Source organism: Malaya genurostris, chromosome 2, assembly GCF_030247185.1.
Source record: "Malaya genurostris strain Urasoe2022 chromosome 2, Malgen_1.1, whole genome shotgun sequence".
Classification (NCBI taxonomy): Eukaryota; Metazoa; Arthropoda; class Insecta; order Diptera; family Culicidae; genus Malaya; species Malaya genurostris.
Window position 1 is genome coordinate 55502108 of NC_080571.1, and position 25619 is coordinate 55527726.

General features: G+C 40.4%; 2 protein-coding genes across 8 annotated transcripts in view; both read right to left on the minus strand.

The window, feature by feature from the left end:
* LOC131427270 (spectrin beta chain, non-erythrocytic 5) overlaps positions 1-25619 on the minus strand; it is a 335003-nt gene that overhangs the window by 206623 nt on the left and 102761 nt on the right. The window lies entirely within an intron of this gene.
* On the minus strand, positions 1703-22571 carry LOC131427272 (BTB/POZ domain-containing protein 6-B-like). The gene is made up of 3 exons (XM_058590308.1): positions 22132-22571; positions 2659-3034; positions 1703-2598 (listed from the first exon to the last, which is right to left on the minus strand). Exons 2-3 carry the CDS (start codon positions 3006-3008, stop codon positions 1728-1730), a joined length of 1221 nt encoding a protein of 406 aa, XP_058446291.1. The 5' UTR covers positions 3009-3034; positions 22132-22571; the 3' UTR covers positions 1703-1727.

Here is a 25619-nt window from a genome sequence, read left to right on the forward strand (position 1 = left end):
TCTTGCGAGGATTGAGGGGCAGTTTGTTCGCGGTTCGTCTCGTCATCCATTGCGTCTCGTTGCTGTAGATGCGCCTTGTTGTACATTGTTTGCTGTTGCTGGATGGTTGGATGGTAAGTTGTTAACTGCAGCTGGTGTACTTTGTTCTATAGGGGATACGTTGGATGGTTTTGTTGAAGGGGATGCTTCACTGTTGTTGGTGACTGTCACAGGTGTACTGGGGTTGCTTAGGTTTGGTGTAAAGGAAGCACCGTTGTCCTTTGGTGTAGTTGTCTCCTTGTCCATTTTATCACATGGCTTACCGTAGTGAACAGCTTTTTGGTAATATTGACATGTGGCCATCTGATTGTCATAGGTAACAAGTGATTTGCACGGGATTCCTGACCAAAAGTCACATAAGAAGGTATAGGCCTCTTCAAGCGCATGCGTAACAAACGTACGCCATTCAGAATACCGGGGGAAATGTTCTTCCACTTTTCGTTATCGATAGAGAGAATCTCTCCGTATTGGGACATAGTTTTACGAATATAAGGATCGATAACGCTTGAGGGAAGATCATGCACACGCACTTCTATAGCACTATCTTCCATATACACTGGAATGTTGTACTTAATGTTCTCGTGCTTCACATAGTGCACATTGTTATTGTTTTTTTTGCGAATTGAATTGCAATTGTTTTGTTTTATCGACTGACTTGGATGAGATGTGAAAGCGAACTGGAGATACGCGGTTTGTAAATGAAAATTTCTAGAGCTACGTGTGTTTTTCGACAACATTTTCGAATTTCCGAAGTTTATTTATGCGGATTTACGAAGTTACGCGATTTTTATGTGAATTTCCGAATTTACCCGGGTTTCAATGCGATTTTCTGATGTTTCGTGTGGTTTTGATGCGGTTTTCCAAAGCTAATCGATTTTTAAACGCAGATTCTCGCAGTTACGTGGTTTTTTTTTCATGCGGCACTTTCCCGTTATTTGGTCAACAAGAAACAACCTGAAATATTAATTCTAAATAGTAACGGGATTTCTTGAAAAATTAGAAATAAAATGAAAATAATTAAGGAAACAGTGAAATGAAAAAAAACTATTCCTATAAACTCAATGAAAGAGATAAACGAGTATTTTCTGGAATAATAAGCTTTGAGCAAAATGTTTGTTGATCGAAAAAAAAATTCTTGTGAAACAGAGTACCCAGATGTACTGTGCTGAAAGATGTACTGGTAACAGAAAGTAGAAAACGACAAACTCCTGCAATTGTCGCCTTTTACGACATGGAAGCAGGAAACCCAGTGGCTCTATTCTTGACCATTTCTTTTTTGTCGCCGGATACCACACGGCCTCTAGGCTGGTCCAGTCCGGAGAAAGATTATAGATACTATCAATCGCCCAGTGGACTCCAGCCCTCGGTAATTTGTATTATGTTCAGACTACAATAAAATTGTGATTTATTATAACTATCAACGAATACAACGAACAATAAAGAGCTTTCATCGTCTAAACCATCGACAGCAGCAAATGTAAAAAGCACATCTATCCGAGCTAATATCAACAGCAACACCCAGAACAATAATGAACGAGAACGCGATTGGTGAACTTAATGGCTCCCAGTCGAAAGTCTTTAATTTGATTCGTATTTGAACAAAATAACGGTAGGATATTCACGATCAAATAGAGAGCTCATTCTTTTCACTGGATTCAAAATATTTCCCTTTATTCAGTATGTTTATTTCATATATTAGAGAAAGCGTCACTACCACCGCGCTTAAACGAGAACGAACCATTTCTTGTAGTTCGATTAGTGCTAAAACCTTCGGGCATTGGAATACCAGAGTCTGGCGAAGCAATGTTGGCCAAAATGGCAAAACTTTCGGGTTGTGTCAACAGCTTAGTCTTCAGCGGTCCTTCGGCAAATTGTTGCGCTGACAAGGTCAAGAATCGAATACGCCGGACCAGATCCCGAATGGTAATGGATGCCGGTTGCTGTTCTGAATCCTCCGAATGTGACGGTTCGGTTGGTGGTTCTTTGGTACCAACGGCCACGGCGGATTCTTTCGGTTTATCGTCCGGCTCTGATGATTCATTATCCGACGGATTCGGCTGCAGTTTTTCATCCGATGCTGTAGGCGTAGACGTTGTAGTTTCAACTTCTTTACCTTTCAATGGAACAATGAACTGAGCCGATACAGTTTGAGTTTCTTTGCAGTTTATCGAATCTCTATTGAACTCGGGATGGAATGTAGGACTTTTCGTTGCATATTTGTTGATTGCCTCAAACAATTCCAACTCGGAAGTAATTTGAAGCCGATCTTGTTCCACAACCATCATCACTGTTTCGACTTCAGCATTCTGGAAACTGTCATCCTGAATGGCTTCCAATGTTTGATTGCGTATGATTTCAAGAGAACGCTTCTTCAATTTAGGTTCATCAAAAAAGGTGGCAAATTCGTACACCCGAAACGCAGTTTTAGGAGTCAGCTTGGCCAGTATAAATGCCAGACATTGTTCGACGACAAACGACAGCATATACTTTTTGGCTGCGTGGTAAAGTTCGATGGCGTCATCCACTGAATCAATTGTTATTTCATCGGTATAAATGTACCTGCAAAAAGAATGAAGTAAGTTATCGATCGGGAGTAATATCGACTGTTTCGGTAAGTACTTGAGTAAAGTGTGAAATGCCGCGTGGTTCAGATCCGTCACATGAATCATTATGTTATTCTCGGGAAGACTTCCGTAGAACATCGTGTGAAAAACCGGTGAAGCCATCGCCAGAATCAATTTGTGAGCCGCAATCAGTTTTTGATCTTTCGGTTCTCTACCGACCAAAAAGTTGCAATCAGTCAATGTTCCAGTGTCGAACAGATAATGGCCCCGGGATTTGATATCGTGACGCGAAATCTGCCAATCCACGGCTTCGTGTTTCGCTCGTGATGGGTTTTTGGTTGAACTTCTCGTACGTTTGGTGTCTAGGCTGAATCTGAAGGGTCGTTTCCCGAATGTGTCTGCCATTTTTTACACTGTAGCTGAACCAGTATCTATCGAAAGAGGGCATATGTTACGTACTGCTGAGTCTAATTTATTTTTTTGTTTAGTTTTTTAGAGATAAAAGTTCCTTCCTCTTCTTTTGCATCAATAGATTACAGCTGCCGTTCTAAAAGATATATTTTACTAAGTTCTAGTGTTTCTTCAGTGACTGAAAGTAATTTATATGTAAACTGAGAAACAATTGCTTGTCAATTCTGACAATTAGGTTCTGCATCATAAGGGGAGACCAGGGTTAGACCGGATTCGGGGCTATCCAGACAGGGTATATTAGATTTCTGTATACACTGTAATGCCGATCTTTTTAGTGCTTTTGAAATCTTCATTTCGTTCTGAATCCAGCGATTATTGAGTGCTTTCGATTATGTAGAAAATAAAATTACTATTGCGTCTCGAAAATGAATTGTCTGTGCGGGACTAAACCGGACAAAAAAGTGGGACTCATTCGAACACATACAAAAAGTAGTAAGACTTTTGAATTATATTTCGCGCGGAAACCTTATTCGTCGAAATTTTTTTCTTAGGTTGGTATAACTGTCAGTGACATCTGTGCCAAGTTTCACAACAAAATATTCATTAGTGTTTAGTATACGTCTGTTATTCTGAAATTATTCAACAAAGAAGTTCCATTAAACTTTGTGTGCGGAATCAAATTTCTGGTGCCGAAACGTTCAGAATGTTGCAGACGGTTTTCGATGATATTGGAATTGGTGCTCGAGAATCGAGGATTAACAATCAGATATCTCGCTGGGATCGTTGGAATATCGGAAGGTAAGTAAAAACCATTTTGAAAGATCATTTGGGCCTGAGAAAAGTGTAAGCACGATTGGACCCAAAATCACTCAATTTTTTCGAGAAAAAAGCGTCGCGTTAACGTTTGTGAACCAATTCAACTAATATCGTTCCGCAACCACCGTATTCCCCTGATTCAGCTCCGTGTGACTTTTGGTTATTCAGCAAACTCGAACGACCGCTCCGGGAAAACCGCTTTGAGCCCATTGAACACATCAAACGTAAATCTCTACACACATTGAAGGCTATTCCGAAACTGTTTCGAAGATTGAAAAAAATTTAGAATTTTGAAATTATGAACAGTCTCACTTTTTTTTGCCCACAGTAGTAATTTTCAACTTGAAAGCCTTAACGGATTCTTGAAACATGCCTAAATATTGATATCTATATTTCTATTCTATTTATCACTTTTTAAAACTAGATTTACTATAAATTTAAGTAAAACGTTCATTATACGTAGCGAAACAAACAAGTAGTCCACAACAAAGATTCTGAAGTCAGCTTAAATATCAATTATTTGGCACCGTAGAGCGTAAAGTTTAGAGACAATATGTACATTCCCAGCGAACAGTATGATGTCTCACAAAAAGTTAAAACCAACTGACAATCCCTGGTCTCCCCTAACAAGTGCAAAATCTAACGATTGAAGTAGATTGAAAAGTGCATATCGTTATACAATTCAAAGTGGGTACACGGCATAATATTGTTTTAAGCTTTAAGGTTTTTTTGTCTCGATTATAGAGGCTTTAACCTTGAGGTCATTCACCTCTTCGGACAAAAAAAACCTTCTGACCCTATGTGCGGGGTTGGGAATCGAACCCAGGAGGGCTGCCTGAAAGGCATCGACTTACCCATCACGCTATACCCGTCCCTCAACTTTAAGGTTTTTTTAAAAGGTTAAATGCTCTCTCAGAATGAGTAAGGACTACTTTACACTTTTCCAATTGAAAATGGTTTATTTATGAAGTGTTAGCCAGATCAAACGAAAATTGTTGGCTGATTGAAGTTATAGTTTAGTAAACAAAAGTCTTCAGATTCGAAACAACGAAAGAATCTAGTGAGGAAAAGAGATTCTCCTGCAATTGTCACCTTTTACGACATGGAAGCTGGATCGATCTATTCTTGGTTGTTTATTTTCGCCGGATTCTACACGGCATCTAGGCTGGTCCTGCTCGGAGAAAAAATAATAGGTACTATCAATCTCCTAGTGGACCTCAGTCCCTGGTACAAATCTGCCTAGTTGAATTCAACCAGCCATGCGACCATGTGACTTTTACCCTGAGAAGACTATCTCATATTTTTACTTGCAAGTACAAATCGCTAGCCCCATATGATCTTTTTGTCGTGAATACGACTTACTTCACTATGGGACGTCTTTTCAAAATTAACCCTCTTAGAGAGTGATAAGTTTTTGATTGTGAATATATCAACGTAACGTGTCAACATAATTTTTACTACATGCCATCGGAAAAATGATCAACAATTTATCGTAACATTTTCAGTTGTATGACATACAATAACAAATAATTCAGAATGAAAGTTTTCTGACATGCTTGATATCAGCGAGTATCATGGACGAAAAATCATGATGCTTTTCTTTCTTTCTAGCCTGCGCAGTTGACTGAGCAGGAAGTGAAGCTAGTGCATTATTCCGGTTGGTTCAGGTCCAGCTCCAGTTCCATTATCAACAATTCAGTTCAGTATTGAATCAATCCGCGCACAGGAAGCAGTTCTGCTGCGGGACGTTTGCAGAGCCAGTTTCGTTTCAAACAAGAGCAATTGCGTCATCCTGCTGCTGGTCGTTTGCATTGGAGGAAAATACAACGAAAAGTGGCTAACGATGGGGAACATTATGCAAAATCAGCTGATCTAATGGCTAAAGAAATATAAATATTGCTTCAGAGATAAAATCATCAATTTAGTGCAAATCTTGAATAATTTGATTAGCTTTGAGCAATTTGCGCAGTTCAAAATTCGCATCAAACGAGTGCGAATAAAGCCAGCAATTGACTGCTTCGCGTTCGAGAAAAATGCTCCGAGCAGTGTTCAATATCGTAGACAATTCCACAATTTGGCACTTCTCAATACCTATGTTGCTATTTGTTTTACTCTCATTTGTCCGACGTCAATAAGACAATCTTTAGTATAAATGCACCGTTACAATTCTGGAAGCGAAGCAGTAAAAGTGGCGAAATTCACGTCCTCCAGCTATGTCTGTTACCTTACTCACTCACCTTTTTTAACGTTATTTGAGAATTTTGGTATCGCATGGGTACCAGGTGTGTACTGAGAGCACATAATTATTGGCCTATTTATCCGCTACAAGGCATTGTTCTCTCAGCACTTCAGTAAAAACATGTACCCTTGGTATCTCAGAGCTTAAGCAGTGTGCCTTTAAACTTATATTATTAAATAAAAGAAAGCAAAAACATGGCACTTGGATGCAAAAAGTGTTTTTACCGTTTACTATTCTGATATTTTTCGAAGCATGGTTCAGTGTAAATTTTCTGTAAAAATATCGGGCTTGTCCTTAAATAAAGGTTGCTCAAAGTGTGGGATGTTATTTTCGCGGAGGGATGTGCTTTAAGGTGCCGGATATGGGTGAGTGGTGCCCTACCCGGTGGTTAAAGCTTGAATATTTTCGGCACACGGATTGGGTGAATAAACAAGGAAACTAGGCACTTGAATATTTTTTTTGAATGTTTTGCCCCTCAACGAAGAACCACTCAAATTTTTGCTTATTAGTTACGGTGGGTTTGAATTTGTTGCACAAGTTTTTGTAATTTCTACGAGTGCCTATTTTCGGAGAGGTGCTTCGTTAACTTCATATAAACTTGGCGAAGCACACGGAAAAAAATGGAGCAATTTCAAAACCGTCGTAACTAATTAACAACTAATTAGCAACAAATTATTTACTGGATATTGACTGCGCTTCCGACAGTAAACAATGGTGAAAAGTCTCAAATTTACGTTGAAACATTTTCACATTTTGAATCACACCTTTTGGTTTGAAATGCTTAGTGAGACAAATATTTTTTCAGTGTCTTTTCCGCAGCCAGTACCAATGACGAATTAATTCGTTTGGTATTGGAGATCGATTTTCGATGTGCGCCGCTCGCAATTATCTGCAACCAGCGCCAATTATTATCATCAATATTCAACGAAGTAGGCATATTTATTCCAAAGCATATCAAGTTTCCAAATTCCGTAGTTGGTTTATTTTCAATCTCAAGCAAATACTTGGGGCAAACCCAATTATTTGCCAATGGTAACGAAAGAACGGAATGTAGGTTTCAAAATTGTGAATTTTTTTTATTAAAGATATGTGATCTTTCAGAATTTCAAAATAGTAGCAATGTGATTTAATATTAAACAAATATATAAATGTTGCTCAATTAATTTTTGGGAATGATTGAATGAACAACACTTTACGACATGACAAAACCTCCAGAAGATTACTGTCAGTAAAGCAATGCCACGGTAATTTCACTACCAAGTCAATATTTGCTCAAGCTATTACTAGACCTACACTTCGGCACTGTCGTTTATGGACCTACTGAGCGAAAGGAATATTAAAAATTCGAGTCCGCAACACAGTTAAAACCCAAGAGAAAGTTCGAATTTTTCGTTGAGACAATTTATAACCACTGTACAGTACGGTGCCAATATTTTGGGGTCATCTCTAATTTCGTAACGCGGCAGTGTTCAAAATTTTTAATCACGTCAAAAAAAGTCCCTATGAAATATTTTAGCTAAATCGGATATGGGCAAGTAGTGCTGGCCGGCGGTTAAAGTTTGAAAATTTTCGATCTTCAAAAATCACCATAAAATTTCCGGTTCCGGTATTACAAAATGAAAGGTACTTAAAAATTGCAGCCCTCATTTGGAGCGACGATTAAAAAAACTCAAAAATTCTTCCAAATGGTATAGTCGCTGGGTAAGTATGTAAAAATTGCCTCCAAAAAGAAATTATATGGATATAAGCTGTTTGAAAGTTTGTATTGGAGATGATCAGCCCAATTTTTTTTCTTTTTAACTGTCAAATTTGTGGGGTTTTGGGGTGGTTCTTGTGGTATTCATTTTATATTAATTTTTCAAAAACATTTGCAAAAATATTGAAAAAACAGGAATATTTTATGCATTTCTGCACCTCTCTGATTTTTTTATCAGAATTTTTAGAAATATAATTCACTTACATTCTACATTTTTTGTACCTCTAGATTTTATATCAAAAATAAACCATTCATTCGTACATTACACTGTATTGATCACCAATCGTTCGATAATATAAATTTAGCTGAATTGTCAAACAACTACTGAAAACTGAAAAACGAATGGATCTAACGAATGGTTCGGTATATTTTCTGATTGTTTTCTTTTGGTAAAAGAATTAGGATTGTAATGGATTTTCGGCTTACAAAAACAACACAAACTTTCCACTTACGGCTAGGTTTTTCAAATTTGGATTTTTTACATAAACTAGTAAAAAAAAACGAACAATTCGTGGCTACGCCTTGATGTCCTGATTGACCGGAAGAAAATACCGGTAGGAGAGTATTTTCCGTAACAATCTGCTTATGCTAGTAGAAGGACAGACTATCAAACAGCTTTCATAGGGTCTGTCGCTCACGGTAGCCAAGAAGTGACTGGCACAAGCGATTGTAAATTTTCTCTCCAGTGCTTAAGTGCAAATAGGTATAGAGCGAGAATACTAGTGTTTGTTGTCTGATAAACAGAGAATATGTTTGGATATAGGGTACCGGGTGTGAGACGGCAAGGATTTAGACCATTGTTCGATTTACGCTTACCGGTGCTGTTGTAGAACTGTGTCTACCACAGCTCAGGGTGGCATAAATGGAAAACGCGTATACACGGATTGCACAAGAACGCAGCTTAGAATCCTACATCAGAGCGTATCTTTTTCAAAAATATCTCTAAATCTTTTCTGTGAGTTTCTCATTCATTTTGCTTCTTCAATATATGTTCCCTTTAATTCATTGCAAAATTGAACTTAGTTATGGTGACTTTACGTCAAACCAACTAAAAATTAATAAATCATCCGTGTTGTGGCTGAGCAAAGTTAGCTTTCGACCCAAATGAGCGAGAGAGGTAATACTGGGTAAAATTTCAAACGATGGCTGAAATCAAAGAAAGTTGAAACGTAAACTTTAGCGAAGTTTATAAAACTCACCGAAAAACCATTATGATGATCAAAGGGAAATATATAAAAAAAAACCTTTTTCATTCAGTCGGTGTTGAACAGTCGTTCGCACCGCACGCATATAGCTCTTGGCTCCTGGAATTTTTTTCTGGCTACCTAGAGTTTCATTGATTCAAGGCTTCAGTCTTTTTCAAGGCTACCTGAATCACTAACTAAGTGACTAAGTGATACAAAGAGTGATATTAGAGTGACTAAGTGATACAAAGGGTGATATTAGAGTGACTAAGAAATTAATCAGCCTTTTTTAAGGCTAGCTAGGAGTCTAATCGAAGACTAATTTAGCCTAGTTAATTTAATTTAAAATTTCATTAATTTCAAAAATGCCTGCGTCCAACCGGAAAGGCAACAAGCCTAAGGCTAAAAATAATTCAATACGGAATAAATCACAATCCGTTATTCAACATTTTTCTAATAACATTCACGATCTTATAGAATCTGAATGTAAAAATAAAAGACAACGGACGGATTTCCCTTCCGTTGATCCTATGCCGTCTAACAATATTTACGAGATTCTTCCTGAATCCGATTGTAGCGACATAGAAGAAAATTCTTCAAAAATTCCCAAAATGGACGCTTGTCGTTCTGGGAAGAAACATCAATCTATGCCACCAGTGACGGTGATGATTTCCGACTTCAAAGCATTCCGTACTGAGCTTTCTACTTTTCTCCCGGAAGTAAAAGTCTCATTTCAAATCGGACGAAGAGGAGAATGTCGAGTCTTGGTGGATGGGTTGGAAGATTACGAACGTCTTATTCGATATTTGTCCGAGAAACTTCATAAATTTTATTCATATGATATAAAATCAGACAGACCCTTCAAGGCTGTCTCGAAAGGATTATCAAATGATCAAAGTATTGATGAAATTAAAAATGAGCTAAAAGAATTGCTTGGTTTTGCCCCTTCCCAAGTAATACTTATGAAAAAAAGAGCGAATGGTACTTCTAAACCACGCTCTGGAATTTCCCATGAACTTTACCTAATACACTTCAATCGAAGTGATGTAAACAATTTGAAAACTTTAGAAAAAGTACGTTTCATTTCCCACATTAAAATTCATTGGGAACATTATAAACGGCATAATCGTATTGCAAACTTAACGCAATGTCGTCGTTGCCAAGGCTTCGGTCATGGAACCAAAAATTGTCATATGGATATACGGTGTTTGAATTGTGGTAAATCGCATTCGAAAGACGTTTGTCCAATGAATGAAACCACTGATAAATTTTCATGTTCAAATTACAATGGAAATCATAAATCCAATTATTTGAAATGTCCTGTCAGGGAAAAAATTTTAAACGCTCGTTCGCTTAGACAACAAGTCAAATCAACGACCTTAAATTTACAGAACATACCTGAAAATCAAAAAACCGTTACAAATGCCACGCCTAATTCTTTTAAGGCACTGATTTCTTCGAAACAAAAAACAGGTACGCCTGCCAATTCGTCTTCTAACGAAAACAATTTATTGACAGGTAGATCGAACTCGTCACCATCTTCTTCTAATGTCAGTTATGCTGGTATATTAGGTAGAAATCTATCACCTATTTCTTCTAATGTAAATAATCAAAACACAGGACCGCCTTGCAGTTCTTCTTCTAACGAAAACAATTTATTAATAGGTAGACCGGCCAAATCATCTTCTTCTAATGGCAGTCTACCTACAAATATTCCTTCAATGCCATTCGCTTCTTTAAATGAAGTCGATTTAGGCGATATAACTGAAAATAAAATGATCTACCTACAAGATCAACTTTTTCAAATGATCATCCAAATGAATTCGACTTCATCACTTTTTGAAGCATTTCAAATCGGATGGAAATTTGCAAATAATATTATAATGAATTTAAAATTTAACAGTGATGTTAAATAATTATTTGAATATTTTAAATTGGAATGCTCGATCTTTGAAATCGAGTGAAGATGAATTTTATAATTTTCTCAAAGTTCACAAAATTCATATTGCCATTGTGACAGAAACTTTTCTTAAACCAAATGTAAAATTGAAAAGTAATCCACATTATGTGGTTCATCGATTTGACAGGTTTACTGGAATGGGTGGTGGAGTTGCCATTTTTGTCCAACGGCAAATTAAACATCGAATTTTACCTTCTTTCAATACTAAAGTTATTGAAAGCTTGGGAATCGAAGTTGAAACCATTCATGGAATTTATTTCATCGCTGGAGCATATTTACCATTCCAATGCACCGGCGAACAATTAAATTTCTTTAAAGGCGATTTGCAAAAACTTACAAGATATTTTTCGTAATAGGGGACTTAAATGCTAAGCATGTCCAGTGGAATTGTAGGCAAAATAACAGTAATGGTAAAAATACTTCATAATCAACTCTCAGCTGGTTACTTCACAGTTCTTCATCCCAGTAATCCTACTTGTTTCTCTTCCGTGAAAAACCCGTCTACAATTGATCTGGTTCTAACAGATCAAAGTCACATTTGTAGTGAACCGATTACTCATGCTGACTTTGACTCAGATCATCTTCCTGTAACATTCAGACTTTCCAACGAAGCTATAATTAATCCAATTAGTTCTATTTTCAACTATCATAGAGCTAATTGGTTGGATTACAGATCTCACATTGAAAATCATGTGGATCATGAAACTATTTTAGAAAATTCTGCGGACATCGACACAGCAATTGATAATTTGAATCATTATATTATCGAAGCTAGAAATCTTTCAGTTCCCAAAGCTCAAACTAAATTAAATTCTCCTATCATCGATGACAATCTTCAACTGCTCATTCGGTTGAAGAATGTTCGTCGACGACAATATCAACGTTCTCGTGATCCTGCTATGAAAAACATAGTTAAAGATTTACAAAAAAAAAATTAAACATAGATTTACTCTTTTGCGAAATGAAAATTTCGCTAAAGAAGTTGAACAAATTAAACCATATTCTAAACCTTTCTGGAAACTTTCTAAGGTTCTTAAGAAACCTCAGAAACCAATTCCTGCTCTCAAGGAAGGAAATCAAATACTTCTTACAAATGGTGAAAAAGCTCAAAAACTTGCTCAGCAGTTCGAGAGTGTCCACAATTTTAATTTAAACGTTGTGAGTCCTATTGAAAATGAAGTCTCACTGAAGTATGATCATATTTCAACCCAAGTGTTATCACACGATGACATTATTGAGACGAATTTTGATGAAATTAAATCAATTATTAGGAAACTCAAAAACATGAAGGCTCCTGGTAATGATGGAATTTTTAATTTTCTTATCAAAAATCTTCCCGGTGTTGCCTTGAGACTCCTGGTTAAAATTTTCAACAAGTGTTTTTCATTAGCTTACTTCCCAAAAAGATGGAAAAACGCCAAAGTAATTCCTATCCTCAAAGCTGATAGAAACCCAGCAGAAACATCAAGTTATCGCCCAATTAGCTTACTTTCTTCTATCAGTAAACTTTTTGAAAAAATTATCTTGTTGAGAATGATGACTCATATAAATGAGAATTCAATTTTTTTACCAGAGCAGTTTGGATTTTGGAATGAACATTCAACTACTCATCAACTTGTCAGAGTAACGAACATGATAAAATCAAATAAATCTTCTGGGTTATCCACTGGAGTTGCTCTTCTAGACATAAAAAAAGCATTCGACAGTGTTTGGCACAAAGGTTTAATAGCAAAAATGTCTGATTTCCAGTTTCCTATTTATTTGATCAAAATGATTCAAAATTATTTAACTGATCGTACTCTTCAGGTTAGCTATCAGAATTGTAAATCTGAATTGCTACCCGTACGAGCCGGTGTTCCGCAGGGTTCGAGTGTAGCTCCAATCTTGTATAATATTTTCACTTCTGATCTTCCAAATCTACCTGTTGGTTGTCAGAAATCGCTATTCTGTGACGACACAAGTCTGTTAGCCACAGGTAGAAATCTAAGAGTGATCTGCAGTCGCCTACAAAGAAGTTTAAATATTTTCAGTGATTATCTGTCAAAATGGAAAATTAAACCAAATGCAGCAAAAACGCAATTAATTATCTTTCCTCACAAGCCAAGAGCTTCTTTTCTTAAACCAAACAATAATCACATTCTCAAATTGAATGGCTTGGAATTGACATGGTCTGATCAAACTAAATACTTAGGTTTAACGTATGACAAAAAACTCACTTTCAAGGATCACATTGAAGGAATCCAGGCAAAGTGTAATAAATATATTAAATGTTTATATCCTCTTATAAACAGAAATTCTAAGCTCTGTCTAAAAAACAAATTGTTAATTTATAAACAAATTTTCAGACCAGCCATGCTTTATGCGGTACCAATTTGGTCAAGCTGTTGTTCCACCAGAAAGAAAACGCTTCAAAGGATTCAGAATAAAATTCTGAAAATGATTCTGAAGCGTCCTCCCTGGTTTAATACAAATAAGTTACACAGACTCACAAATATAGAACCATTAGATGTAATGTCACATAATGTTATAAGCAAATTCCGACAAAAATCGATGCAATCTTCAATTGAATCGATTCGCTCTCTGTATTAGTTAGTAAGTTAGTATATAAGTTCCTTTTCCCCATTACACAATACAAGTAGGTTTAGAATTTTCCCTACACAAAAATCTCAGAATTGCGGAAGCAAATGATGTCTTCATGGTAATAACCAAATCATATATATATATATATATATATATATATATATATATATATATATATATATATATATATATATATGATATATATATATATATATATATATATATATATATATATATATATATATATATATATATATATATATATATATATATATATATATATATATATATAACAGGGCTGAAAAGTCACCACTTGTGGCTGAACACCCAATTTAAATCTTAATAATCTAATTTTAACTCATATTCCAATAAATAGTTATTTAAAAAAAAAAAAATAAAAATAAAAAAAAACCTTTTTCATCCACCTAAATGTTTTTTTAAACTTGAATAAAATAAACTTTTTTTGAATATGAACTAAATAACCATTTTATTAATTTGTTAACGGATATGTCAAGTTGATAGGATTCTTTCTTGATTTTGCATCGTCGCATTAAATGATTAAAGACACTTTACCCTATAGCTTCTGAACCGGAAGTCGGACCCGGGTGAAATTAAACAGCAACCTATAGGAACTTTCATTTGATCCCAAGTTTATGGAAATCGAATGTATACTAAAATGTCGAATGACAAAACGTCGATGGACAAAAGGTCGAAACACCAAAAGGTCGAAAACGTACACTATCAGGCTCAAACCATGATCTCGAATCTAACACAGAAGCGCATATGTCAAAGAGCCCGAAGATTCGTCGGTTCTTATCCGAAGAATCCTTTGTCTGAGAGCGATTTCGATTAACTTTTGGAAGAAGTCATTAAAACCGTAGATGGAGTCCCATTTCTTTTGAAGAATTAGCGTAGCGAACATGGCCGAATACAACCAGTGAAAATATTCGTCGACTGCCTGGTGAGACAAGACGATTCGTTCCGCTGGTTAACTTCTTCTTACCTAGCAACCTATACAGGTGCCCTCAATGAGTTATCGAAAATTGCAAAATTTTTCAGTTTTACTCTTAATATAACACTCACAGATTTTGAAAAGGTAACATTCAATAGTTTGTCAAATGTTTTTTTCCGGATTCGCAGCAAAAATATTGTTTTTTATCTCACACATGTTTTTTTTTCAAAAGAGTGCAGTGCACTGGATTTCGTTCAATGTACATAGAGAACAAAGATGTTTATATGACATTCAAGAAAGTTGAAGCATTGGCTTTTGTACCACAAGAGCACGTACCAAAAGCTTTTCAAATCATACAATCTGATGAAAAATTATGTTCTCGGCAATCATAAGAAAGCTCAGAGCAATGGAAAGTAAAGTAAACCATTATTTGAAATAAGTTTGAGGAATGTGCACTAAAGTGTTCTAAAGAGCCTCGAACCACTAATCCTTAGGAAGATTGACAAAATAGATGGCGGAACCCAAAAGATTAGAGAACAGGTGGAAAAGTATGACGAGTTATTAAAAATTGTGGAAAAATTTGCAGTAACAGACAACATTTCTGATGTCATTACGGGTGTTGCATTAATATTAAAAGACTTTTAATTACAATAATTATATTCATTTTGTTTCATGAACCTCTTTCTTTCTGTGATTCCCTACTTTACATGTTCAAGAATGATCTTTATCAACTTCATGGAGATATCATTTTATGTTACAAAATAACACGCGAGCCAATATTCCGGGATCACAGGTTTGAGTGCCGTCCGACCTCGCTATCGCTCGATCGGACTTAAAAAAGGCAAACAAACTATGTTTAAGTAAACCGGACAAACGAGTGGATCACAGGTTCGTATGCAAGAGGCCGCCGCTTCCGACTAATTCAGGTACTTCCGGAACCGGAAACTGGGAGCCGTAATATTGTAGTAATACTTATGGAAATATGAGTGATATGAGAAAGGCTTCATTACACTACTTGATGAATTATTGCAGGGTTTTTTTTTCAAACATCTTTTCCATCTTTTAGCCTACTGATTTTGGACTGAAAATTCAAGTGATGAAAAATGATCCAATTTTTGATTCCCTACTCTTGATGGATGGGATTCTGAAATTTTATAGTGGGTGAAGAAAAATTTCCCTATTACTAAGATCCAATCAATTCCGAAATTTTTTAAGCGATACTATCCGAAAATGTCATATATCAGTATCGTCGTGCAAAGTCTGCACAAAAGATTTGCTTTTTGATTTGTATTTCGGTCACATTCAGCGTGACTCAATCGGTGAAAAAAAAATTGGGGAAGTTTGAACCCTGCATCTTAATTTTTCCGCCAATTTCCTGTCATACCAATTTATGTTTCTTTGACGTGAATACGTCTATCTTCACTATGGGACACATTTTTAACATTCAGCAATTCGTTCGTATGTGAACAGTCCGTTCAATAATCTATGATACAATTGTTGGTATCTAAAACTAATCTCAAATAACTCAGAATGAAAGTTAGTTAAACAAATTGGTATTCAATCTCATGACACGTGTTAGTCGTTCTCGCACTCGAGCGCCGGTTCTGATGCAGTTAGCTACGAATAAATCTCACCGTTCAACAACTAACCGGAGAGGCGTTGTGAATATCTACCAGGATAAGTCACACTGATGGCACTAATAGCACCAAAAAAAAGTGCTTTGTGCGCTGTATAGAAAGTGAATAAATAGAATTAAACAAATATATCCGCTTGTTTAGCTTGGAAAGAATATTTCGGTCCTTTTAAGGACCGAAAATCGATCTCAACGAACAACTTTTGATAACGTTTCCCCATAGATCAATCAATGAAGAATCTCGGTTGTTTACATTTTTCTCGTTCACAGCTAAGTAAAAATTACTTTCCACAGTATTCAGCAGAGGAATCTTCACTGTTAAGGAAAATTATTTCGACCTTGTTGAACATAGAAAACACTAAAAAATTTGATTGTTTTGAGGATAAAAAAAACATTCCAAAAAACTATTCTTTTTTTTCCGTTGAGTATCTAAAAACTAATTATCAAAGAAGTCGCGAAAACCTGTCAGTTTTCCAGTTGCGTCGCAGACATTATCCACCTGTTCCTTTTTCAGTCTGGGCTTCGATGGATACTAATAATAAGCTAACTTAATTGATCGATTGATTGCAGCAGAGTTTGAAACAAATAGTTCGGAGCTTCATTCAATTGATTGAAATCAACAAATTGAAACTAATAATATATAGGATTTCAAAACAAGGTTTTGCCTTTCTCATATAGAAAGGTTAGGCAATCACTGTGAAAACCCACTTTTGAACCGAGGCCCGGAGGGCCGAGTGTCATATACCATTCGACTCAGTTCGTCGAGTACGCAAAATATCTGTGTGTGTATGTTCGTATGTGTGTATGTGCATATGTGTGCATGTAACGTTTTTTTGCACTAAGTTTTCTCGGAGATATAACGGCAACACTGCATGGTATTATTTACTGCGCGCGTGAGCTCGATACTTTTTCTTTGTTTTTTCTGTGAAATACGATTCTTATTGGTTGTTAGTCGTGCGAAAATCACTCTAAACATCGAAAGCAGTCGTGAAATAGTAAAGTTTTGTGTCTACATTCCGGTATTAACTGTTTCCAGTGAGTGTTACTTGATCAGTTTGTGGCATTACAGCTGTTTTTGTTTACACCATCTTCGCGGTCCCGGTGAAATCGGGTTACGTCGCGACATCTGTGTGTCAATAGCTACACTCTGTGTGACTAAGTGCGAAGATAACATATACAAAGACTGATCACTTTTTTTTGTGAGCGACAAAGTCTGCAAAATGGATTTATCTTGCGTTCAGTGCTCTAAGTCGGTGAAAAGCCTGGATTTCATCAAATGTCACTTTTCTGAGCACACGGCCCACACTAAATGCATCGGATGGACCAGATCGAACCTCGATTTTGTCAACAACCAGTCGCCGAATCTTTTGTGGTTCTGCAACGACTGCATTTCAACACTGGACCAACTGAAAGCACGGAATTCATCTTTAACCACGGTGAATCTTGTTTCCACGGTCTCGGATTGTGTCAACGACTGTCTGAAGGAGTTTAAACTTGAGCTGGACAAGACTAATTGTGCATTACAGGCGTTGTCTGACCAGTTCAACACTTCTTTGGCTGCAAAGTCAGCGTCAAATCGGCTCACTGGTAAACGTTCACGCGATACTGGCTACGAGGCTACTCCTAGTGGAAGGCCTACGTCAGCTTTACTAAGTGGAACACGCAAAGTCAGTGACGCTGTCAAAGCGGTGGATACCGTACCGAAGCCAGTGGACAAATTCTGGCTGCACCTTTCCCGAATTGCTCCACATGTGACCGAGGAGGACGTCGCTGCTATGGTTCAGGAGTGTGTCACCAGCTCGGAGCCTGTTGTCAAGAAGCTGGTCAAAAAAGATGCCGATCTTTCTTCGTTGGCCTTCGTGTCCTTCAAGGTCGGAGTAGATCGTGAACTTAAGGACATTGCCTTGGATCCATCCATTTGGCCGAACGGTATCTTCTTCCGAGAATTCGATGATCGGAGAAACACGGAAGATTTTTGGAAGCCAAGAGCTCTGAAGGTCCCACGAATCGAAACCTTGTTACAACCGTTGGTAACCCCAGAGATGCTGGGCTCACCAATGGAGTAAACTCTCATCCACCGATGGACTTGACACCGAGACGCACGACACGGAGCCTGTTGGAGGTCTCTAAGCCACCCGACCCAGTCCTGTCTCCTACCAGAATTTCTTCATCATCAGCACTTGACGACCTCGATTCCAGCCATCAGAGCCGTCTCGGTACTGCGATCGGGAGCGGTGAAAGAGACCTCCAGCCGCCACCCTCAGGCGAGTACCCTAGCATTTTTTCTGTACATCAAGCCCACGCTTTTCCGGTTCCCAGCCCAACTTGTCGAATTGGTACAACTCACTCTGCCTCCGCACGCGGTCTCCGTGTTTATTATTAAAATAATCGGGGACTGAGGACAAAACTGGACGATGTCTACCTGGCTGCACTGGATAGCGATTATGATATTTATGTGTTCTCAGAGACGTGGTTGGACGAGCAAATCAATTCTGTTCAACTATTTGGTGACCGTTTCAACGTCTACAGATGCGAACGCAGCATAGCTAATAGTATTCGAACACGTGTCGGAGGAGTGTTAATCGCGGTGTCTAACACGTTGTACTCCGGTTTGATCAGGGACGATCGGTTCACTTTGATCGAAACGATATGGGTTAAGATTAAACTTCTCTCTAGAAACGTATTTGTCGGAGCTGTGTACATTCCACCTGAACGACGACATGACTGCAGTACCATGCAGCTTCACCTGGATGCTGCTAAATGTGCTGCAACGATAGCTGGTCCATCTGATGTGCTTTTAATGCTTGGGGATTTTAATCAGCCGGGGCTTGCTTGGTCACCCACTCGTCATGGATATGCGTTTCCCGATCCGATAGTATCGACAACTACTCCTGCCAGCCGCTTGCTTGTCGATGGAGCTGCCTTTCTCGGTCTGAGCCAGATAAGCTATGTTTCTAACTTTCAATCTCACTTTTTGGATTTGGTGTTTGCAAGCGCGAACTCGCTTCTAGATTGTGCCGTTAATGAAGCTGCTGATGTTGTCGTCGCTCTTGACAACTTTCATCCCGGTCTTGATATATCTATCGCAAATGATATTGCGCAACACTACGACGAAACTTCGAGCGCTGATAGGCTAAATTTTCGTAAGACCGACCTTGCTCTGCTGCGTCGTTCCTTGAATCGTATCGATTGGAACGCAGAGTTGAACTACACCGACATCGATTCAGCCGGGCAAACCATGGACAAACGCCACTCTGCGGAAACTGAAGCGTGCACGTGCTAAATCTCTTCGTGCATTCTGTAGCCGACGATCCCCCCTTACCAAACAGAACTTCTCAGTTGCCAGCAACAACTATCGCAGCTACAATAAGTTTCTTTACAACCGGTATGGCAATCGCACTCAACAGAATCTGTGCCGCAACCCGAAGGGATTCTGGTCGTTCGTCAATACAAAGAGGAAAGAAACTGGTCTTCCGTCAAGGCTGCATCTCGACAATGACATTGCTATGTCCCCTGCTGATAAGTGCAGTCTTTTTGCGAAACACTTCTCGAGTGTTTTCTCGAACGACTCACCAACGCAAGCTGAGATAGGCAGAGCAGTGCGTGATGTACCTGCTAATGTCATCGACATGGACGTGTTTGCAGTGGATGTTCAAATGGTTATCACGGCTATAAGCAAAATCAAGTCGTCATATTCACCCGGCCCGAGTATAATTCCCTCAGCTATTCTGAAAAAATGCTCCGACATTTTAGCTGCTCCGCTTTCTGCATTATTCAACTTGTCGCTTCGTCTGCACAAATTTCCATCGGAATGGAAACGCTCTACGATGTTCCCCGTGTTTAAGAAAAGGGATAAATGCAATATAGTGAACTACCGTGGCATTACCTCGCTGGGAGTGGAATCCAAGGTGTTTGAGACGCTGATTTACGAAAAACTCTTTGCATCTTGCAAGCAATACATTAGTCCCTACCAGCATGGATTCTTTCCGGGTCGCTCTGTTGAGACTAATCTCATTAGCTTTACATCGTTCTGCATGGATCAAATATGCAAAAAACTGCAAGTGGATGTGATCTACACGGATCTAAAAGCTGCATTCGACAAAGTCAACCATGACATTCTGCTAGCTAAATTTGAAACAATGGGATGCTCGTCTAGATTCTGCGATTGGCTAAGATCATACCTGGTGCAACGAGAATTATCTGTCTGCATTGGAAATAGTTCTTCTGACTGCTTTTCCAACTGTTCAGGAGTTCCGCAGGGCAGCACACTGGGTCCATTACTCTTCTCACTATTCGTCAATGATGCAGCTTTTGTCCTACAGCGTGGAGGAAAATTGTTTTTCGCTGATGATGTCAAAATTTATCACGTCGTTCGTAACCAAGCTGATTGCCGAGAACTGCAGAACCTCCTGTGCATCTTCAACGACTGGTGCGAACGTAATATGATGGTCTTGTGAGTCGCCAAATGTTCAGTAATTAGCTTTCGAAGGACCAGGACTGCAGTTCCGTTTGATTATAACATCGCTTCAACGTGTCGACCACGTCAAGGACCTTGGTGTCGTCTTGGATGAAAGGCTTACATACGTTCGGCACTTCTCAACTACGATCGACAAAGCGAATCGTCAACCTGGATTCATGTTCAAGATATCGAGTGAGTTCCGTGATCCGCTATGTTTCAAGGCCTTGTATTGTTCCTTGGTTCGCTCGCTGCTTGAATTTGCTTCTGTTGTCTGGAGTCCCTATCAGGAAGTGTGGAGTGCACGTTTCGAAGCTGTGCAGCGCAGATTCGTCAGGTATGCACTGTGATACCTGCCATGGAGTGACCCACGTAACCTGCCACCGTACGCCGACCGCTGTCGTTTGCTGGATCTCGACACCCTAACTGATAGAAGGAATGCATCAAATGCTACCTTTGTTGCCAAAATCTTGCTTGCTGAGTACGATGTGTCAGACTTGCTGGCTCGAATCAACCTATATGCTCCTGCCCGCTCACTTCGACCGAGAACTCTACTGTTTGAGACTCCACAGTTCACGAACTACGCTGCAAATAGCTCTCTAGCTGCTTCAATTCGTCACTTCAACGAGGTCTCCGAGCACTTCGACTTCAATCGCACTTCTAACAGCTTCCGTCGGCGTTTACTATCAGTCCGTCCGTAATTTTAATTTTATTACTTCACCACTATGTATTTATTCTTGTTATTTGTTCGTTTTTAGAATTAGACAGTTCCATTAAGACCATGTTGGTCAGATGGACGAAATTTAACAAAATAAATAAACAAATAAAGATGGCTGAACCGATTTTCACAAACTTAGATTCAAATGAAAGGTCTTGTGGTCCCATACAAAATTCCTGAATATTATTTGGATCCGACTTCCTGTTCCGGAATTATGGGGTAAAATGTGCAAAAAATTGTGAAAATAAGTGCACTAACTTTTCTCTTGATGGCTGAACTGATTGTCACAAACTTAGATTCAAATGAAAGGTCTTGAGGTCACATAAAAAATTCCTGAATATTATTTGGATCCGACTTCCGGTTCGGGAGTTATGGGGTAAAATGTGCAAAAAAATGATTTTAATATGTGTTCTAACTTTTCTCATATATGGCGCAACCAATTTTCACAAACTTAGGTTCAAACGAGAGGTCCTGTGGTCCCATGCGTATTTCCTGAATTTCATGCGGATCCGACTTCCGGATCCGGAAAGTGTGTTAAAAATTTTATGTCATCGCTGAAAATGGGGAAAAACCTTAAATTTCTAAATCGTCCTCAAATCTTTTTCAATTGATAGTTTTTATCAGTAGACGGTCAAACAAACCGATTTCGGTTATTCTTTTAAGAATCGAAGAAAATTATTTTGAAGAATACCGCAGTATTATATATGATAGTATGATTGATATGAGAAAGGCATCATTACACTAGGTGGATTAAAACAAGTTTTTTTATTTCTGATTTAAAATTCAAATAAACCTGTGATTTCAAATTCAAATTTCAAGATACCACTTAAAAATCAAATGTTCTTAGCGTAGCTCAACAAAGCTCAGCTAGCACTGCAACCAGATTTGATGAGTCATGCAGAACCAACTGGCGATTCTGTAGTTGAATCTGCGGCAGAATCCTACGTTTTCTGCTAGTGGAAAATCCTTTCGGCATCGAAGCATTCCCGGACGGATTCGATAGTTTCATAAAAATGTCGCAAACCTCCTGTTGTGTAAGTAGAGACGATCTGGCGGGACCTTTGGACAACTCGTCCGCCGTCATTGCAAGGAAACGGATACGACAGATGGCATCACGAATTTTCGGGCGATCCGGCTTCGATGAAGCGGTGTCAAACTGTTTAGCATAAACCTCTAATGCCTGGAAAAGAACCAGTTCCGATGGGATATTGAGCTTATCCTGGTCCAGTATCATGAGAACCGTATCAATCTGAGCTTTTTTTTTTTTTTTTTTTTTTTTTTACAAGGTGAAATGCATTTACGCACGGAGTGTGGGACTCTCCACAGGACTACCCAACTGTTGATTGGAACTACCCACTAAAACACCTTGGATCTCCAACCCTACCTCCCCGGCACCACCGCTAGGTATTACTTCGGGGTGGAAGGCTATTGGTGCTCACAGCACCCTCCCCAGATTTATGCAGGATGGGGATCAGCATCCTGCTCTCAAGGGATCGACCAGTTGGATGACGAGGTCGGTCCAGTGATGCCGGCTGGAGGGTAACTTCCGGTTCACTGGCGCCTCGACGACCCAAAACTGATGCTACGTCGCGGAACTACTCGACTAGTCTCCGCCAAAAGATCTAGTCTACACCGACGGAGGGTTCCCCGACGAGGGAAGTCCTCCCGAACCGACGCTTACGGTACGCGTCTACGACCCGACCGAAAGGATGCCTAAGTCGATCCAATGATTCCGGTTGGAGCGTGACTTCCGGTTCACTGGCGCTCAGACGATCCTATCGGTACCACGCGATGATCTACTCATCTAGTCCTCGACAAAGGATCTAGACTACTCCGACGGAGATTTCCCCGGCGAAGGAGAATCTCCCGACACCGAGTCTCTTACACCACACGGGACACCCGATGGAGTGCCGAGGTCGGTCCCGCGATTCCGGTTGGAGCATGGCTTCCGGTTCGCTGGCGCCTCGACGACTCGAATCGGTGTTGTGGCGGCTACTCGACTAGCCCCCGCCGAAGGATCTAGCCTACACCGACGGAGAGTTCCCCGACGAAGGAGGCCCTCCCGAAACCGACGCTTTCGATTCCCGTCAACGCCCGACCGAGAGGATGCCTGGGTCGGTCCAGTGATTCCGGTTGGAGGAAAGCTTCCGGTTCACTGGCGCCCTGACGATCCTAGCGGTATTACACCACGATTTACTCGTCTAGTCCCCGACGAAGGATCTAGACTACTCCGACGGAGATTTCCCCGGCGAAGGAGAATCTCCCGACACCGAGTCTCTTACACCACACGGGACACCCGATGGAGTGCCGAGGTCGGTCCCGCGATTCCGGTTGGAGCATGGCTTCCGGTTCGCTGGCGCCTCGACGACTCGAATCGGTGTTGTGGTGGCTACTCGACTAGCCCCCGCCGAAGGATCTAGCCTACACCGACGGAGAGTTCCCCGACGAAGGAGGCCCTCCCGAAACCGACGCCTTCGATACCCGTCAACGCCCGACCGAGAGGATGCCTGGGTCGATCCAGTGATTCCGGTTGGAGGAAAGCTTCCGGTTCACTGGCGCCCCGACGATCCTAACAGTTTTACGTACTACTCGTCTAGTCCCCGACGATGGATCTAGACTACTCCGACGAAGAGCTTCCCGACGAAGAAGGTTCTCCCGGACCGACGTTTATTCGCTGATCCCTCTTGAGCCTGCTACGGTACGCGGCTGACCTGTTGTTGATCCGCACTCCATTTCCGCTGCAATATTCCCGCAATTTGGGATGCCGCGGTCGACACTGCATTCCAGTTCTCTACGCAGTGGCACATTCTCTGGATCAGGTTTTCCGGTGTGGTGTCCCTGCCGCATGCCTCCAGTAGCTCACTCCTTTGAGCCGCGAAACGGGAACATGCGAACAAGACGTGTTCAGCCGTCTCGATCTCGTCTGGGCAGCCAGGACATACAGGGGATGTCGCGTGGCCGAACCTGTGGAGGTACCATCTGAAGCACCCGTGCCCTGTGAGGAACTGCGTCAGGCCGAAGTTCACTTCTCCGTGAGGTCTATCTAACCAGCTCGAGACCCTAGGTATGAGCCGATGTGTCCACCTGCCCTTGGTTGAGCTGTCCCACTCTTGTTGCCATCTGCGTAGAGAAGCGGCTTTGGAGGCCCTACGGGCGTTCCTATCTCCTCGCATGCTGTAGCGCTCCGCGTCTTCCTTCACTATCAGACTGATAGGCATCATGCTTGCAACCACGCAGGCCGCATCCCTCGATACAGTGCGGTATGCACTGATTACGCGAAGACACATCAGTCTATGCGTACTCTCCAGCATCTGTGCGTTGCGTTCCACATTCAGTGCCGACGCCCATACCGGGCTGCCGTATCTGAGGATCGAAACTGCCACTCCTGCCAGTAACCTTCGTTTACTGGAGCGCACAGGCGAGCTGTTGGCCATCAAACGAGAGAGCGCCGCGATCGCTGTTGATGCGCGCTTGCAGGCGTATTCAACGTGCTTGCTGAAACTGAGTTTGTCGTCAAGCATCACACCCAATTGCTTCAGTGATCTCTTGGAGGGGATCACGCAATCTCCGGCATGTACCAGCGCCTCCTGTTCCGATTTGCGGTTGTTTACCACCATCACTTCTGTTTTGTGGTGCGCGAGTTGCAGTTTCCTGCTACGCAGCCAGTCCTCCACCAAGCAGATTGAGTGTGATGCACTCAGTTCGACCTCTTCAATGGATTCGCCGTAGACTGTCAGCGTGACGTCGTCCGCGAACCCGACTATCTTGACACCCGGAGGGAGCCTCAACCTCAGTACTCCATCGTACATTATATTCCACAGGATCGGGCCCAAGATAGATCCCTGTGGTACTCCAACCGTGATTGGAGTGCTACGTGTGCCTTCGTCGGTCTCGTAGAGCAATACTCGGTTCTGGAAGTAGCTTTCCAGAATCTTGTACAGCCCTTCCGGTACTCCTAGTCGAAGTAGGGAATCAGCAATGTCTGCCCAGCAAGCACTGTTGAACGCGTTCTTGACGTCTAGCGTTACTACCGCACAGTAGCGGATCCCTCGTCGTTTGCGCTGTATAGCTACCTCCGCCGTGGTTACCACCGATGTTATGGCGTCCACCGTCGACCTGCCTCTGCGGAACCCGTACTGTTGACCGGACAGTCCTCCTGCCTCCTCTATGAAGGGGGCTAGCCTGTTGAGGATGATTTTCTCAAGGAGCTTACCCACAGTGTCTATCAGACAGATTGGTCTATACGCCGAAGGATCCCCTGGGGGTTTCCCAGGTTTCGGTAATAGTACCAACCTTTGTCTTTTCCAAATG

Coding starts and splice junctions, on each gene's coding strand:
- LOC131427272 (XM_058590308.1), bottom strand. CDS start 3,008: ATGGCAGACACATTCGGGAAACGACCCTTCAGATTCAGCCTAGACACC. Junction 2,599..2,658: donor GCATTTCACACTTTACTCAA/GTACTTACCGAA, acceptor TTCTTTTTGCAG/GTACATTTATACCGATGAAA.